This window comes from Nipponia nippon, unplaced genomic scaffold (assembly GCF_047370975.1).
Source record: "Nipponia nippon isolate SJK-2023a ecotype South Korea unplaced genomic scaffold, ASM4737097v1 scaffold_4, whole genome shotgun sequence".
In the NCBI taxonomy this organism is placed as follows: domain Eukaryota; kingdom Metazoa; phylum Chordata; class Aves; order Pelecaniformes; family Threskiornithidae; genus Nipponia; species Nipponia nippon.
Genome location: NW_028262358.1, coordinates 102,452,994 through 102,472,080, shown reverse-complemented (window position 1 = coordinate 102,472,080; position 19,087 = coordinate 102,452,994). Strand labels below are relative to the sequence as shown.

The 19,087-nt window shown below is 35.3% G+C and overlaps 1 protein-coding gene across 2 annotated transcripts in view; it reads right to left on the bottom strand.

Moving 5' to 3' along the window:
* CSMD1 (CUB and Sushi multiple domains 1) overlaps window positions 1–19,087 on the bottom strand; it is a 1,270,279-nt gene that overhangs the window by 288,613 nt on the left and 962,579 nt on the right. For both annotated transcript variants that reach the window (XM_087775441.1, XM_087775442.1), the window contains exon 21: window positions 17,246–17,434. In XM_087775441.1, the coding sequence (XP_087631567.1) occupies window positions 17,246–17,434 (189 nt within the window). The remainder of the gene's footprint in view (window positions 1–17,245; window positions 17,435–19,087) is intronic.

The window sequence follows — 19,087 nt, the reverse complement described above, 5'->3', positions numbered from 1 at the left end:
TATAAGATCAGGGATAATGAGCTTTACAAACTAAAATTAATATAATATTACTACCCTTCTAAAGTATACCACATTCTGCAAGAAGCAGACATGCTTTCTGCTATGAACAATTAGTTATTTACTAAAATTCAATTACATTGCAAAATCCTTTGAACTCAAGTTGGCACTCATACACCTCCAACCCATCCCATACAACCACATTCTGTTTCCAGTGTATACTACCCCTTGTTAAAATACCTTGTAAATATTTGACAGGTATGCATTTTTATTAGACCCTATCATTCCCTTTGTTATCATGACAAAGGGTTGCTCACATCCTCTGACCAGTCAAGTTTCCTAGCTCAACTCATGTCAGTAAATCACTGACACAGCCCCCAGAAAGAGGTTTCCAAAGGAAAGCAAGCCCTTCTTTGTCAACTTCCCTCCCTCAATAGGAAAATAATACAAAACATGTCACAGTTCAGATTAGGGTTTTCCTGCCACTTTTTGCTAATGTTAGGATATCAAATTAAGGCCATGTTTAATTAGCTCCCCCAAGTTCTTGGCCTGGAGATTTAGGTGACTTTTTTCCAGAGAAATGTTGGCCCCACCCATGGAAACATTCCTTTCTCCCCAGACAATTGGAGCTTTTGGAGATCTGGTGTCCTAACACCTGAAATCTCTTTCATTTGACTAGAAACTCAAAAGAGTCATGAACAGCAATACTGAGTCTGGTCTTGTCAGCAGGAAAAGCTTATGCTTTTCAAAAAGGCATCTCTCCCCTTCAGGGCCCTAATATTTTACTCAGCAGTATAGGAAATATCATATTTTCTTCTTTAAAAATATCTACAATAGCTGTTACTGCTGCTGCTATTTTATACAGTAATTAACACATGCAGCCAGAATGTGTGACAGCTAAATTCAATTCACTTTGCCTCTGGGGATTTAAACATGCATCTCCTATGACTTCTGCTTCACATAAAGGGATTAGAAAATCAGTTAGTCACAAAGCAAGCAATGTTGGCTAACCTCTTTAGCATAATAGGTAGGGCATTAAACAGTGGAGGAGCAACACTTCTTCAAGGAAATTCATACATTAAGCAGTTGGGAAATAAAATTCTGAAATAACCCACGAATCAACATTCACTGTTACCATGTGAGTACCAAACTACTAGACTGGAAAAATATATTCATGTTCACTTCCATTTTCACCACCTTCAATTAATTAATCTTTAATTCTTTATGCAGAATGAAACAACGGCCTTTAGCCACATTGGCAAGATCATTCTGCCAGGAGGCATCAGATATAATTTAAAATTATTAACAGAAACAAAGGAAATGAAGCCACATTTCTTACATTCTTGATGAAAGATCAAGCCATGAAGTTTTGCACAAGGAAGTGATATGGCTCATCTGCCCATGGTAACTGGAAAATAAAAAACTGCCAATCGCCCTTGAAAGATGTCTTGCAACATTCCTTATCTAGCACATGTGCTCTATGAGTAACTACTGATTTTAGTACTTCAAGTTAAGCAGACAAATCTTATCATATGATCCTGAAAGAGCTCTTTAGTTCTTGGCTACAGAGGACTTTCTTTTACTCTTTCATGCTACTATTTTACTTCAACGCCTTCCAGATTCCTTCTGAGTTCCAGAGACCTGCCCTCATCTTGGGAGAATGATCTGCCTCCCCAGCCCAGACACCTGAAAGAGGAAAGATTTCTCATGCCCCCTACATGAGAACAAATCTTGTATCTTGTATTTTCATTTATTAAATATAATTCACTGAATATTAACCATATGCACCCTTCCTCTGATAAAAATCAACTATATCAGTATTTGTATCTGCCAGTCTTCAAATTATGCAAACATTGACAGGTACAGAATTTGCCCCGAGAAATAATCTTTACTGATCTTAAAGTAATTACTGTTGATATTCTGTCTCCATACTTTGATCCACAACCTTGTCTTGAAAAAATCAGTGTGAATTTAAATGAACAGGTATACTATAACACACCCACTGAACATGCTCTATGTAAATAGTATTTTCAGGACTAGCTTCTCCAGCTGTAGCCTTTAAAGAAGAGGAATATATTTCATGATGATCTTTGTCAAATTATGCGATGTGCTTAGACTAGTATAATAGTACTAATGTAGGTACAATTTAAGAACTTAAAATCCGCATATGATATAATACCTAAAAATTGCTGTAAAAAGATGTAGCACTGAAATATGTATTATAATGTAATACAGATCCCTTCTTTATTTTGCTTTCCTACCTTTCCTTTGCTTCTGTAGTAATCTATTTGATTTTTCAAGATGTAAAATAAATTGATTCAAAGTTTCTAGTTTTTTACTATCAATATGGTCAGTGGCACCTAAACCCACTCTTTAGATTAAACAGAAAAGATCCAGTTGTCACTTTATCATAATATTTATCTCAATTTACTCAGTTATTTTAAATACATTTGGTGGCAAAAACCAAAATATGGGTAATCCAAGACATTTTTCAACAGAGAATATGTACAAAAGTCTGTTTTGAACATAAATAGACAAATAAAGAAAGAAAACTAGTAGGGAATTTTGTCTCAGGAAAGCAAAAGTCTGATAATTCATTAGATGTCATAAGAAATGACAAAAAGTTTCCATTCATAAGGATAGGAGACTTCTCTTTCCTCTAGGAATGACATAGGGGGATTGTTGCAACTTGTACACAATTGTTTTGAGTCTGAGGGAGAAAGAAAGAAGGGCACATTCTTGCAGAAGTAACATGAAATAGCACCTACTGTGTTCTGACGAGTTCTATAAAATGAAGAGGTTGTTTTCATATTAAAAGGGTCTGATTAATTGGAATTGGCCTATAAATAAAAAGTGAGGATAATTTAAATATGAAACTTTATTGAGACTGTAAAAGAATTAGATTCTAAGCACTGCAATAACACTAAACACTCACATGTTAAAAACATCCTAGCTAATCTAATTCCCTAATTTGAAAGAGAACTACAAAAGAACCATTCAGACATGAAAAAAAAAAAAAAAACCAAATATGTATTTTTATTTCCATTATAAAACATTATATTTTAAGCATATGTAACTTAAGAACAGGGGATACCTTTCTGATGTCCTCAGTGAATAGCTGTGCATCCTTAGCTGAGGATGAGGAGCAATGGATAATGACCTTCTTTAAGAATACACCCTTATGTATGCAGCAAAATTGTGTTTTAACTGAGTTGTAATGCATACTAATTTAATGTAGCTAATTTAAATAAAAATGTGCTCATAGTGCTACAGATGTTTGTGCTTTTGTTTCTAAATGAAGAATAAATTCTCTAAAATTTCAGCTCCCAAATTCTTTCTGCATAGTTTGGCTGTTAGTGCTTAAAAAAGTTACTATCATCACATCTAAATGGCTTGTTAGATAGCTTAAACTAGCATGTACTAAATGAATTTTGTTCTGTAAATGTCAGCTACTTATACGGTTCCAATTCAGATTCTTCACTTCTCAAATCTGCCAAACTATGGAAGTCTGCCAAACCACAGCATCCAAAAGACAAGGTCCCTTAAACTCATCTTCTTTTAAAAGAAAAAAAATCTATATGGAACCTGCTCTACGTTTCAAAAGGTGGAAAGCAGATAAAAGCAGATTAATCTAATTCTCTGTTACAACTTTTGAATCTTGCGTGCTTTTTAAAGTTAATTTTATTTATTATAAAATCAAAAGTATCCACCTTAGAATTCAAAAGGTATATTCTTATTGAGTGTATACCACCTATGTCCACACATAAAAGGTTTTAGAGGAGGAACTATATGCTTTATTTTCACTACAGTTTCTGAGTTGTCTGTTATAACCTTGCTGAGGACTGCAGCAGACTGGAAAATGCTACCTTATCAAACTGTTCTTTTATTCCCTTGTACTGAGAGCAATCTGTCTGGAACAGATACTTTACACCATTCTTTGTTCTTTTGCTTAATAAAGTCACTTAAATTCTATTTACATAAGTAGTTTTTTTTCTTCTTCTTTCATTGTCTCGCTTGAAATTGGATAAAAGGAAACTGCAGAGGGTAGATCTTTTGAAGATCATTAAACACTTCCTGAATATGAACGCAAACTCTACAAAACAAACAAAATTCAGGGACTCTTGAAATACTTTGAAACACAGTTCATGTAAAATGTAGTGATAACTTTGTTTAATGGAAAAGTTTGTTTTATTATTTTTCTTCCATACATTTTGCTAAAAGGTTTGTCAGGATTTTAAGCAGATCTTCAAAGCAGAGATCAAATAAAAGTAGTACACCGTCAGTTTAAAGGCTTCTCTGCTACAAAGCACTCTACTGAGTGCAGAATATCTTTGTTGTATTTACAAAATTGTGCAGCAGTTCATAAAATATGACAAGAAGCTGAGCTCAGACAGTTGATAATTTTTTATGTTGCTGTTGGACAATACTATTACCTAGTAGAATGGTCATACAACATTAAAACAAGAGTGAAGGGGATCATGGATAAAGCTGAACCAAGCATCGTATGCTCTGTCTTCACATAGTAACAAAAACTTAGGGTTTCTCCACAGGCATTGATTGAGGGGTCTCTAAAACTGAGCATATGACTTCTTCAGGGCAGACACCATACATGACTGGAATCAAGCACAGCTTCATGTACAAACTCAAATGCAGTGCAAGGAGATGAAGCTTACGGTTAACTGTAATGCTACATCAAGCCAAGGTGAACACAGAGTTTCCATACCATCACTTTTGCACAGTGCCTTAATCTTTGTAATGTTAGTTGTCCTTCATCTCCAGTTCTGCAGACAGACCTTCACTTGTGAGCCTGTAACCTTTCATTTACACACTGCCAGGCTGCTGTTCAGTGCCTTCACTCTGGTACCACAAGCGCTCTTGTTCTCACCTGGCACTGCTGAATTCAGAACCACTTTTATGCTGGGTTTCTCCTAAAAAGTGACTGCCATTGATTTTTAAATCATACTGTTCTCACTCCACTTCTCACTATTTCACCTTCTAGCTTTTAGCCTGTAACTCTACATTAAGATCGCATCACTCCAAATCTGGTGGCTTTTAGCCTGTAACTTCATATCGTAATAAAGCCAAGTAGATAATGAGCAGATAATAGTTATTCTAATACACAATAAATATTACACAATACTATACATGCACAAAGCTTAACTACTATTTAGTCTGCAGCACTCACACATGCTCCATTCAGTGCTAACAGTATCATAAACTACCAATGAGGAGCTTGAGAAGGTGTGCATTAAAAATGTAACTGTACTAGGGAGAAAGCAGGAAGATGTTGGCTTTTTTGTTGTTACTATCATCATCATTGTCACTACTACCTTTATGGGAGAGATATTTGTCTGGGGACTCTCTCCCTCTTCCCAGCTGGTGCTTGAGGAGTGGCTTTCCCCTTTTTTGCTCTTTCCTTCTCTTTTTTACCTCCTTGTTTGCTTCTATAAAATAGATTTCAAGTCAAGGAAGGTCATCAGCTATGGACTGCACTAATAAATCACGTGCATGTAAGCCTCTCTCAATATTCTTTAAGCAACACATGTATGATGATGGTAAGGTTAGAACACCTCATTGAAAATCTTACTGAAATGACTTGCTGAAAACAAACCTCTTATTCTGTATTTTTTGTACCATTCCATTGCAAAGAGTAATGCAGTAGGAAAGGAAGGACTAAACAGCAGGTAAAGTCTTTTCTGAGGTTTGTTTAATTAGTTTTCAATCCATATGCCACTGACATAAGACACTACTCAGGTTCTCAAAACAAATCCTATGATGTTAATTGGCCTCAGGGGATTATTGGCAGAATCCAAGGTGAGGGCATTTTTTTTATTTAATTTTTTCTTTTTGAGATTTTTGTCTACTTTTTCTAGTATTATCTGATAATGAGCTATGAAGATAACATCCCCACATTATTTGTCTTATCAAGAAAAAATATTTAGCATACACAACCTTAAAATGTAGAAAGAAGGCAAAAGGGTGACCTAAGGCAATTGTTTTTCCTTCTGACTGTAAGTGATTGAAATTTCATACCAGGTCTCACATTAAGGTGATTAAGGTCTCATAAAAATCACTCCTTCTTTTCATTTTGAAAACAGAGTCAGAGTGCCTACTATGCACCAGATCAAATCTGTTAGTGTTTCCTCAATGTTAAAGTTTCGGTTTTGAAACAGAGACAACTCAAACCTGTAATTACTGTATTGCACCGTATTTTGAAGATTCATATGCAGTAAGACTCAAACACTAACTCAAACAAATCTTCAATTTTCTGTTAAACATTGACAGAAAAATGAGGGGTTAAAAAAACAGGGATTAAAAAAACACTTTTCAATTTCATTTATAAAAATGCAATGTTATAAGATAAAGAAATAGAAATTATAAAAAATCTATTAAATAACTTTATTAAATATGTTGATGAAATAGAAAAAAACCTAAAGATTTAACAGTTTAAATGTGACAGCATTTAAATATAGAGTTCCAAAGTACAGTGGATCCTGGATACAGTCTGAAGATTCAGAGATTCAACTACTGATGTTATATAAGATTTTTTGCTTATGAGCAGCTCTTAAATGAGAGCACTCTCTGCCTGAACACTAGCTAAAAATGAATAGCAATTTTCAGACTTAGTTTGACTTCTCAAAGGTGAACTCAAATTCAAATTTTATGCTACAGAGAATTTAAAGAAAACAATGAATGCCAGATCTCAAGGGTCTCACAGAAATCTCCAGTGCTAACAAGGTTCCCACTTATGTTTCAATCTCAATGGAAATTAACTCAATGCTACAACATGACAAAGTATATTAATTATAATTGATGATTTTGCAATGAATACTAACTAAACTATTAAAAAGAAACAGCTTATTAAAGTGTCAGCAATTTATTGTAGCACCCTGTCATTAATTATTCATGTAGTATTTATTATAACAACTGAATATGATAAATTAATGTGATTTTAATGTGAATACCAGTGAACAATACCTCGATGAAGATTTTACTCAAATACTGTATTAATGCACCATTAAAAATCAAGTGCCATGTAAAATTTAATAAAGGAGCAACACCACTTAAATGTGAAATTAAAACATTAAGTAGCTGTTTCTTTTAAGCTTTATCCTTTAAGTTTTTCACAGCTTTCTTTAGGAACACTCCATACAGTTGGAATGACTAATGGAGGATAAGAAAGTAATGCAGGTTAAAAACCAGACCAAACAAAAAAAAACCCCAGCACTCAAAACTAAGTTTGTTGTATTAATGTGTTATGCTTGAACTCTATGCGATGCTTACTATGAAAGGCTAGTTTGAACTGAATATCGTGTACACTGTATTGTGTACAAATAATATTTTCATTATATATCCTAAGTAAAATTTATCACAGTTTCTTAAGGAGATAGTGAGCAGGGAAAACCCAGACAAGTAGACAGAAGCAGCGTGCAAATCAGGTAATAGAAAGAAAATCTAAGTTAGGACAATCTCAGAAAGGAGAGTTGAAAAACTAATTCAAACTTTCCTTCCCATTATCGTGTGATATCTGAATGCCTAAATCCTGGAAGAGGTGACCAAAGTGTTTAGTTACATGTCCTTGTGAACAGGGGAAATAACCATCTCTAATAACAAGCATAGCTCTTTAGCCATAAAGCTGAGTAGAGAAGCTATGTAAAGGTCATTCACATTAGCCAAGATATTAAAGAGTTAAAAGAAAATGATTAGTAAATACAACCAAATATTCACTTTTATTTTGTCTTATAATCTTAGTACTGTTTTAATTTTGCAACTAATATTACAGACAGAATATGATGGAATAAACTAAATTTATTATTTTGTACCTAAATTTTTCTTACAGCAGAGCCGTATCTTCTGTGATCTAATAAGCATACATTTATTGTATTGTACCCCTCAGAGATTAACAAATCCAGCAGGGTGAACTAGCAATTTCTGAAATGTCTTTTGAAAAGAGAAGGTACCTACACTTGGGCACTGTACCTTGCAATTCACTGTAAAGGTGTCTCCGCTCAGGTTTCTACCCATTGTCTTCAATAATCAGTGAACAGCACATCTTTGGCAAGTAGGAAGGAAAGAATGAAATGTCTCCTCTCCTTCAGAATTTCATCAGCATATCATAGTGCACCATAAAGGAATACCAAAACTAAAAGGCTCATTCCTCACCTGTTAGAGGATCACTGCAAATAATAAAGTCACATTTCAAAAAGTACTTAGGAGATGATATAGGTGTATATCAGATATTTGATGCTGCAATCTAAACTCCCTCCTCTCCCTCAGCCCCTACTTATCAGCCACCTATCTCTGGAAATGTGCATACTCACCGGGCATCTCGTTTCATGTGACATTTCTGCTTTTGCACATACCCTACTCCCTGCCAAGCCTGAGAAGATACTTGCCACTGGTATCCAAAGTAATGAAGCAGAGCAGCATCTAACTTCTCTCAGTGCTGACAATTGCCTGTGGAACAGACTGCCCAGGGAAGGGGTTGAGTCTCCATCCCTGGAGGTATTTAAAAGACATGTAGGTGTGGTGCTTAGGGACATGGTTTAGTGGTGGACTTAGCAGTGTTAGGTTTGTGGTTGGAATCTATGATCTTAAAGGTCTTTTCCAACATAAATGATTCTATGATTATATGACAAAGCCATGCCAGTGTGCTGAAGGGAATGTGAAATTCGTGAGGCCAGGAACAGTATTCTGCACTGCAGCGTGTTTGGAGTATGGCACTGAGCTGGAAGAATGTATATATAGTGGGGAGGAGGAGCATTTTCTGGGTTTGAGATCTATTTCTAGTGCTCATTGTGTTGGTTCATTGAATTGTTGCATTCAATTTAAAAAAAAAAAAACTCATAGGAATGCTTCTCCTCTTAACCTCTGAGTCTTCCAATTCCTTTTTTAACAGTAGAACAACCCCAAGACAGAGTTGTAGAAAGCTCCTGACTAGTATGACTTAAAGCAAACTGGAAGGTAAGAAAAGTACGAATAAAGGCATAGTCCTGGTTTGCTAGATGAGATCTAGGAAATCTGCCTTAGTAACAGATTCCCAGAAAAATTGTGTGGTTCCTGCTTAAAAGGCTAGTGAAGACAACAAGACAGCAGCGGAAACCTGATTGCGATGGTCTCCTTTCAGTGGACATTAACCTCAGAATCAGGGACTTAACAGACTAGGAGTTGTTCCACATCATTTCTTGACCCCAGTATTCACCAGTCTTCTGAGATTCACACAGTTTTGGGGATGCGCAGAAGTGAGTGACTGCCTAGGAGCTTTACTCTCGGATTTGTACTCTAGGAGGACCAACTCACTAAAAGCTGGGCTTTGTCCTCAGGAAAAAGTAGTCAACTGTGAAATGTAAATGAAACTGCAAGAGAATTGTGTAATTATAGGTAGAGAAAAAAAGAGCTATTGCTGGAAGGAAAAAAATGAGGAGAATACGTGTTTACACTCTTGCGCAATTTTGTTCACATAGCCATGAAATAACTATAAATGTATACATACATTTGCAACCATGTAAAAGCAAGTGACATAATAGGAATAAAATATATGTGGAAGTAGTGTCAATAACCCATCATAACCACAATTAGTAATCAAACATGTTTTTGAAAAAAATACATTTTTTTTTGAAAATACTGGAATAATAATTGAAGCAATAATAACAAAACAATGAATAATAACACAGGATGAGATGTCAGTGAATGAAGAGGAAAGAAATTGTTTTCCGTTTTCAAATCTCAACTAGACAAAAGATAATCAGGAGAAGCTTGTCTGTACTCCATTAGCTTGTTTTCTACCCACATACAAGCATACCAACAAACACAAAACAAGTAATTTAAAATTATAATTAAATTATTTAGAAGTAAATCTGGAAAATGAAACCTACAACACATAGACAAACATGCCAATTACAGTAATGTGCCAGATGATAATGTTAACAATCTTATAGGTGACAATCTGTTTCAGAATAGTAAAAAACTAGATGCCTATATCAGTACTCTCAAATCTAAAGATATGGGTTATTTTTGTGACATTTCTTCTTCAAGACACTGTGCATGTTTATTTTCCAGGTAGCCCTGTGCCAGGATTGCTAGGAGGGTATTTTTACCTTGACATTATCTATAGAAATGTGCTCCTAATTCCATTAGTTCTGTGCATCACACAAAATAGCAAAGTGGCAGTGTTACTCTCTCTGTTCCCCTCAATCTCGCATTCCTCTCAGTTACAGTGAATTTTGCGGAGAGGAGTAAAAGAGGACAATGTGAATGTACATTTAGACAACATATCTCAAAGAACAGTTACATAAACGTAGCCATCCAGTTTTTTTTCCTTCAAAAGACTGTCTATGCCCTTTATACTGTGGGTAACTGCAGAAAAGCCTTACTGTAGGATACTGGCTGCAAGGAGTCACTAGCTAAGTAAAACCCACAGGATAAGTCTTCCAAATGTAATTTTGGCCCTAAGGGCCTGAATCTTCTCCACACTTTTTAATTGTTAACAGTAAAACTCTTTTCATCGAATAGTAGCCAGTAGGTGGCTGTAGGCACAAACCACTTTCTAGTCAGGAGGGAGAGATCCAACTGGCAGACACATTCAGAAATGGAGTGATGACCCACAGGGAAACTCTAGGTAGAGTCTTCAAAACTCTGTGATGAGCTGGAATAATACTGCATAACCACCTGAGGTGCACGGCTGAGAGAAACATTAAAGTCATTCTAATTGAAAAGACAAGATAGCAAAGGGTTGACACAAGGAAATAAGATTTACAAGGACACCTGTTTGTGAACGTCTATCTGATTTTGCAGATAGACTTGGCAGTGTCTTTTTGCTGTGAAAAGGAGGGTCCTTACTGAAGAAGAAGGGATGCTGCCTTATTCTGAGAGCCAACCAACTTCTTCTAAGGAAGACCTTAGAAGTTCAGGGGAAGACCATCTACCTGCACAGCATGGAGGGAAGGCCAATGAAAATGATGATAATGCAGTCCCTATGGGACTCAAAGTCTTGGACTAAAAATGCCAGGTTCATGATGTTAGGCTAATCGGATCTCTGAAGCTCTGCTTTTGCCTTACCTGGAAAATAACTCTTTAAAGGAGAAGAAATGGTGGAAAGGCACAAATGGTTCTCTGACCACAAAAATTTCAGAACATGTTGGAGATGAATCCTGGAGGAAGGACTTGAAATTACTTACTTGGATGGAGAAGGGTGAATGGCAATACCTTTGGAAACCCTGTTGGTTTGTTGTTTTTTTTCACCAGCAGATGAAACTGAGTACTATTTCTGTGATACAAATCAGTATGTTCTTGTGTGAATGTTTAGTTCATAAATTAAATGCAATTAAATTTGAAGGGCTTTCATCCTGAGTCTGATGAAAAGAATCATGAAAGCGTATATTACCATGTGTCCTAGAATGACCAAAAAATCCTTGTTGATATATAAAGGTTGGTGTGTGTATATAACATGTAGATAAGTCTGGTCAGTGTAGAAATGATAGTGAGGAAGAAATAATCAAGAGGCTATTGAATCCAGAAATGTACTTATGAATTTGTGCCACTGAATTGAGACTAGATTTAACTTCTGAATGTATACTCAAAAGCCAGCAGATTTCAGGACAAGTAGTTTCCTTTCACTCTTTTGAGAAAGAAGTAGTCTGTGTGAACTGTCTTCACCCCTAATGTCTATAGGTGCCATGGCAGCAAGAAATCAGACCTCTGTAAACATTCTTGGTGCTAAGAAGAAATCATACGAAAGCAGCTTGAACTGAAGGGTACCGAGTGTGTCTTTGCCTCTCAGTTTTACTCAGCTGCTTAGCAGAGGTTTTTTCCTTGTATTTGTCTTAGTTGCATTTTAGATATCTTTAGTCTGCTGCATTCTTAAAGACCAAATTTTCTTCATAGACTGAACTAAAAGAGTTATTTAGATTTATTGTCTTAGATAAGTGCCAGTTGTCTATGCATAATTTATAAAAGGCTTTCTTGATCAATGTGGAAGTGGGGTCTTGTACATGGATTTAATGACAGATGTCTTAGAACCCGTCTATATATTTATTCAAAATTGAACATAATAAGAATAAAAAGGAAATGTTGATCTCTCAGTAAATACATTTCCTTTCTATATGAGTTACAGACTTATCATGTATACTTATGATTGGATATGTAACTCTAAATTATGCTTGGGAGAATATACAGGCATATTCGGCACTGGTGAGGCTGCACCTCGAATACTGTGTTCAGTTTTGGGCCCCTCACTACAAGAAGGACATCGAGGTGCTGGAGCGTGTCCAAAGAAGGTCAACGAAGCTGGTGAAGGGTCTAGAGCACAAGGCTTATGAGGAGCAGCTGAGGGAACTGGGGTTGTTTAGTCTGGAGAAGAGGAGGCTGAGGGGAGACCTTATTGCTCTCTACAACTACCTGAAAGGAGGTTGTAGCGAGGTGGGGGTCGATCTCTTCTCCCAAGCAACAAGCGATAGAACAAGATGAAATGGCCTCAAGTTGCGCCAGGGGAGGTTTAGGTTGGATATTAGGAAAAGTTTCTTCAGTGAAAGGCTAGTCAGGCACTGGACCAGGCTGCCCAGGGAAGTGGCTGAGTCCCCATCCCTGGAGGTATTTGAAAGATGTGTAGATGTGGTGCTTAGGGACATGGTTTAGTGGTGGACTTGGCAGTGCTAGGTTAACGGTTGGACTTGCTGATCTTAAAGGTCTTTTCTAAACTAAACAATTCTATGATTCTATGTTTCTGTGATTCTATGATTCTATATCTGTCTGGCACAGTAAGTTGCTACACTAGTCCTATATATTCATGGCTAATTCAATTCCTGACACTTCATTAAGCTAATTATTGATACTTAGGTAATCTTTGCAATATTGTAATATGTCATTCACTTTATGGGGATAACTAAGTGAGCGTTTTCAAGATATCAGGTATGAATCTCTTATTACTGTACATTATGTAGGAAAGGCTTTCTAAAAGATAGATAAAAACATTAAAAAAACCCAAAACATACATGACAACAATATAAAATGTCTCTTTTCTTCAGTGCAAGGTAACAGTATTCCTGCAGATCAATACAATTTTATGATATCTGAACTAAAATAAACGTGTTTGAATGGAACACAGAGAAGCCCACCAGAGGGAGAGAAATACCAAATCAAAAAAACCAAACAACCCCAAACAGGCAAATATCCCAAATTTCCCAAGACCAATAATTTCTTGAAGATTCCATATATCAAATAAGATACTAATTTTTATAGGAAATAATTAGTATAGATTTTCTTGGTACTTAGTATAGTGCAGACATGCATTTTGATTCCTCTTCTAAGAAAATTAAATGTATGTCTGGTAACAAGTACTGAAATGAAATGCAAGTAAGCAAACAATTTCATATTGAATTTACACACTGAAAATTATAACTTTTTCAGCCTTTTGTGTGGTTAAGCATCCTTGTTCATATGAATGTTGGCTGCACATAACTGAAAAATAAATGTTCTGTAAACAATAGTGGTTCAAAATTTATATTCAAATGACATGTGAATAAAATTAAGCAACAAATAGAGCATATTCAAACATGAAAATGAATAATATAAAACAAAAATTTCCATTTTATGAAGTAAGGTTTACAGGATGGTAATTCTGAGTAAAATCTTCAACACCAACTACATAGCTTATCATTCTAGCACAATTCTTAGTATATATGGAACTTCATAATAATTATTCAAAATTTCAAAGAATAGAAACTGAACAATATTCATTTAATTTTCTCTTATTCCAACAAATATCTCTAACCTTGTACATAAAGATGATAACTGATGAATTTGGGAACAGACACAGATAGCTTTCCATATAATAACACTTAAAAGGTAGTAAAAATATATCAGAGAAAAGAAAGCTTACATGAAATGAACACATATTAGCTTTTGTTTCCTTACATCATTAAAGTGTGCATAAAGATTGGCAGATTATAATTTTAGTGCATGTTGTCAACTTTAAATTAATTCTTCATGATTTAAAGATGTCAGTAAAGAGTATTTTCTTATTTTTCCAGTGTTGTCACAACAGTTAGCATACATATTCACTCACTATATACTAAATATATTTAAATACATATGTATTGCTTCCTAATGTAATTTACTGATTCTTTGGCATTTTCAGAATTTAACTAGAGGAGCAGCAACAGACATTTCTTACTCCAGCAACCAACTGGTTCTTACATAAAAATGGACTGCTGGGATCCCCCTTACATACCACCCACCACAAGGAAAGGTTTTTGTTTTACTTCTTGCAAGGCTTGGTTATGAAGAAAGGCCTAGAATTTATCTGAACTTTTAGTCAACATCAAATTAAAAGTGGTTGTAATTTTGCCCCTGCTTTGGTTAAACTGCAGCATGATACTACAAAGGCAGGTTCTGCTTATGTGGTACTGAGATCCTCCTCCAGAGGACCTCAAAAGTCCAAAGGATTCACTAAATGCACTTCTCAGAAACTACAAGTGATTTCAAGATTGAAGTTTTATACCTTCAATGTCTAATCCATGGATCTTTGTCTAGAAACTCTAGAAATCCCTCCTAAAGCATACCATCTTTTCATGTATACTATAGGCAGTATCAATTCACTTTTCAAAGATTAGATTATCTGAGAGTAGAGAAATAATAGCACACAGGTATGTAGAAGAAATGGGAATCCAAAGTAGGTCCAATGCAACATAAATGCAGGTAACCAAAGGTGGTATGTGCTGGATTACAGAAGTACTTTAGCTCTGGAATTGACCTCTTGGCCACAAGGCTTCATACATGCACTAACAAGGTGTATGGTAAAAGAGCAATAAAGATGTTGAGGTGAGACAACAGGAACAAGCAGGCCAACTCGGACACTTTTGTCAGTGACTGATTAGAAATAAATAAATAAATAAATAAATAAGTAAGTAAGTAAATGGAAGTAATTTCTCTATTTAGGCATCTAAATGGTGCCCAGAGACTGATTCATCTCACTGTAAAATAGACTTAGCTATCTGTAATCAGAGCTTAAAATTCTTGCTCATAGGTACGCAACGACACTGCAAACAGTCAAATTCAGATGTTTGGATCTGAATCTGAATCCCATCCACTATAAATACCTGCAGACTGAGAACTGCTGCTCACAACCCATAGTACTGGAACCAGTTAAATTCCTGGTACATGACAGTTGGTGATGGACACATAGCTGTCCTCTGGGGAGTTAGATCATGAACTTGTAACCTCTCACTTAATACCACTTTGTGTCTTCCAGTAATTTGTCATAATATCCAGTCATCTTACAGTCCTCTAGGACTGTGTTTGGGGTTTTGACGGTTCTTTTTTCTTTGGGTTTTTTTGGGTTTTTTTTTTTGAGACAGAAACTATCATCATTTAAATATACAAGCATTTTTCCATTTCTATATTTTGTCTATGTTTTTTAAGATGTCAGATACAAAATCATATTTTTAAACTACTTCATTGCAACTGTTAAGCAACACACAGTAGCAAGAGTTTCTATATTCAGTTTTAATTGCACATGAATATAGCATAATGATACCTTGATAAAGCTAATGGTTAACATATAACTTGTTAAGAATTGTAATAATGCACAATTAACAGTCATCTTTTCTTCAAGAACAGAGAAATAAGGAGCTGATTTTCCATTCATGCACATGGACAGCTATAGAATAGCTGAACACACTTAAAATTAGGGAAAATAAAATGCTAGGTTCAAAGTGAGTATGTGAATATTATTCTAGTGAAATTTGTACACTTTAAATCAATATGGACTGAAGGAGTTAGGTCTCTTCTCCCTGGAGAAAGAAGGCTCGGGAGGGGCCTCATCACAGTATTCCAGTACTTAGAGAGTACAAAGAGGATGAAGGCTCTCTCTTCACAAGGAGCCACATGGAGAACACAAGGGGCAACAGGTATAGTTGGTCTCAATATAAGAAAGACATTTTTCACAGTAAGAAAAATCAGTCACTGGAACAACCTTCCCAGGGATGTGGTAGAGTCCTCATCACTGTAGTTTTCAAGATGCAATTGGACAGGGTGCTAGATAATCTCATCTAGGCTCCCTTTCCCACAAAAGGTTGGACTAGTTGATCTTTCAAGGCCCCTTCCAACCTGGGCTGTTCTATGATTCTGTGATTCTATGATACAGGATGGTGCACACTTGGTTAGCCAACATTCATAGACAGTGTTAAGAAGCCAGTGATACTTCTAAGACAAATCAAGCTGAAAATAGCCTAAGACTTAAATCATAGAATTTCCAAATGTATGGCAAACTCCATGATACTGGCTTATCTCTCATCTGTTATTTTCTTTCATCATGGGTTAAATAAGCCCAGTTTTTCAAAACAAAATTATAAATTGTTTACTTTTTTCCATAAAAACTACATATGTGTATCTTACATGCATATACAATGTAGGTGATACGACTTTTTTCAGATATAGAGATACATCCCTTTAAAACAAACAAAAGAAACAAGCCAAAGCTGAGTTTCTCCCTTAATGAAATAAAATCTTATTTAAAACAAGAACCCTTTTAAGAAAATCCATTTAGAGGTGTGTGGAACTATTTGACATTTCAGAAGCATTATGTCAACAGTACCTGATCAGATTCACTTCACATGGTAGTGATAAAACCATCTCACAAATCGAATACAGCAACAGTACAAATTTTATAAAATCCAATCTCATAGAGCTTTTCCCAGAAAAGAACTGTTCACTTAATTTGAGCTTATAGTTATATTTTTCTAACAACAGCACATTAATTTTAAAAATTACAGTTTACGATGCTGTAATACTGTATATAGTTTATAAACTGTAAAAAAAAAAAACCAATTTAGGGTTACAATAATAAAAACACAATATGAAAAAACATCCTTAAAACCAGATGGAGGACTCTAATAAAGGCTATTTTCACCTAAAAGATCTAAACATTGTTTCTTTACCCTGAAAGACAACATAAGAAATTTCTATCCTAATTATGGCAAACATACAATTCAATAATTAGATTTATATTTTATCTCACAAGACATTTAAATCTTATTTTCTATCACAATTCTAACTATTCCTCTTTCTTATTTTTGTTCTCTAAGTAAAAAGAGACATGCATTATATATATATCTTGCACTGACTTAAAAGTCTGTACAGCTTGGGGATCAGTCCTTTCAACCCAAGAGCTTTGTTCTCTGCCCAGTATTCTGACACATGCCATGTGCTATTAACGATTTGATGAATGAAATGAAAGCATGTGACCACCTACCCACACACCTTGGCAGAGGTGCACTCCATACACGCCGACCACCTCCCAGGCAGGTAAGTTTATTAGCACCTTCCAGGCGATATCCAGGGAAACAAGAAAAGATCAAGGAATCTCCAACACCAAAATGAAAACCAATTCGCCTGCTAAAGGCAGGAACACCAGGATCATCACATGGCTCCAGATCATATTCTGTAGACAGTAAAACATAATATATAAATAAATGGGACAAGTTGTCCACATGGGAAAAGAAAAAGCTTACCAAATTAGTTGCATTGTGTCAGTAGCGAACACTTGGAAAACATGTATTTCAGAGCTGTGTTCTCTACCAAAACCCAGTACTGTTTCTATATGTCTGTTATGGCTATATATACAGTAATTATGTACCTATTGTGTACCACTCACACTACATTTATTTTCTTAATTTCAACAGCTGTAATCAGCTTGCACTGTAAGTGGTTTACTATAATTTTGTTTAATTACATCATTTGTATATGATTCTTGGTTCATTTCATCTGAACTCCCAAACAGCTTTAGAAGTGAGACTTACAGTTAAAAAAATCATTATGTGATGAAGAAAATCTAACAAAAAATCAAAGGGCCAGGTGAATGAAAAGACATACGACCACATTTTTAAAAAGTGTGCTTGAGTTTCCTAAGTGAAACTATACTCTTAATCAGGCAATCCTATTTGCATGCCTTTTAGAAATCCTACAGGTGTCACCAAACTGAAAACAAATATGTATGTATATATTTTAAAGAAGTCTCAAGTGCCTATTTTTTTTGTCTCTTTTATAAATATTCATCATAAATAATTCAGGTGGACTCAGAACAAATTGATTGGAAAAAATCAGGGCTGTTACATGCAGAGGGACTACACTGAACTCAGGAAATGTTTGAGCCACACATTCCCTCATCCTTACAGAGAATGCTAGGGAAGTATCACTGTATGTTTGTGCTATTTTGTGGTTTTTTTTCTTCCTTAGATATTCACTACTGACCATCATTTGAGAAAAGACTTTGAAAAAGATCAACTCTAACCGAAAAAGTCTGATTTTATATTCTTCAGAATATGATCCAAAAGACCCAAGAGATCACTTAGAAGAGAGACACTTCTGGTAACTGATAAGAAAAGCTATTTTCTAAAACATTTACCTTGGAGGGTGATGGAAGGTAGGGTCAAATCCACTTAGTTAGAGGAAGAAACTCCATTTAGTAAGGGGAAGAAACGAACCCAAAGTTTCTGAATGTTTAAACAGCTGACTTACTGAATAAAATAAAGAAATCCTTCCCTATAGTAACTACCTTGTGGGAAGGTCTTGAACAGTAGAAGGAATCTATAAACCACACCAGTTTCTGCTGGCAAAAGTTGTAAGTTTTGAAAACAACTGATCTGCTACCTATGCTCAGCACTATAAAGGTTGAGGTAGACATAGAGATGCCCTGTGACAGACCTTCACGCACTTGGGAATTTTCCTGACAAATTTCTGTGTTAGATAATACTCAAAACAGGTTAAGGTCTTCTCATTAAATACTTCCTACTATGGAGAAATACATTCTGATTGTGTGAAAATGAGAAAACAGACTCACCCATTTGTGTCATAAAATTAATGTACCTGATAATATTTCTCAAAATGTTTATTAATATAAATGATGGCATATGATGGCTATCTATGTGTATATCAGTTGTAGATAGGGCATAAACCTTTGCTTGTGTTTGAAAAATTCTGTGATCCACGTTTTGTTACACTACAATTTTTTCCCTTGCATCCATAATGATATTTTGCGTATTTTTCTACAAGTTACCTAGCCCTCTACCATTCTGAGTTATTTACAAATAAACTA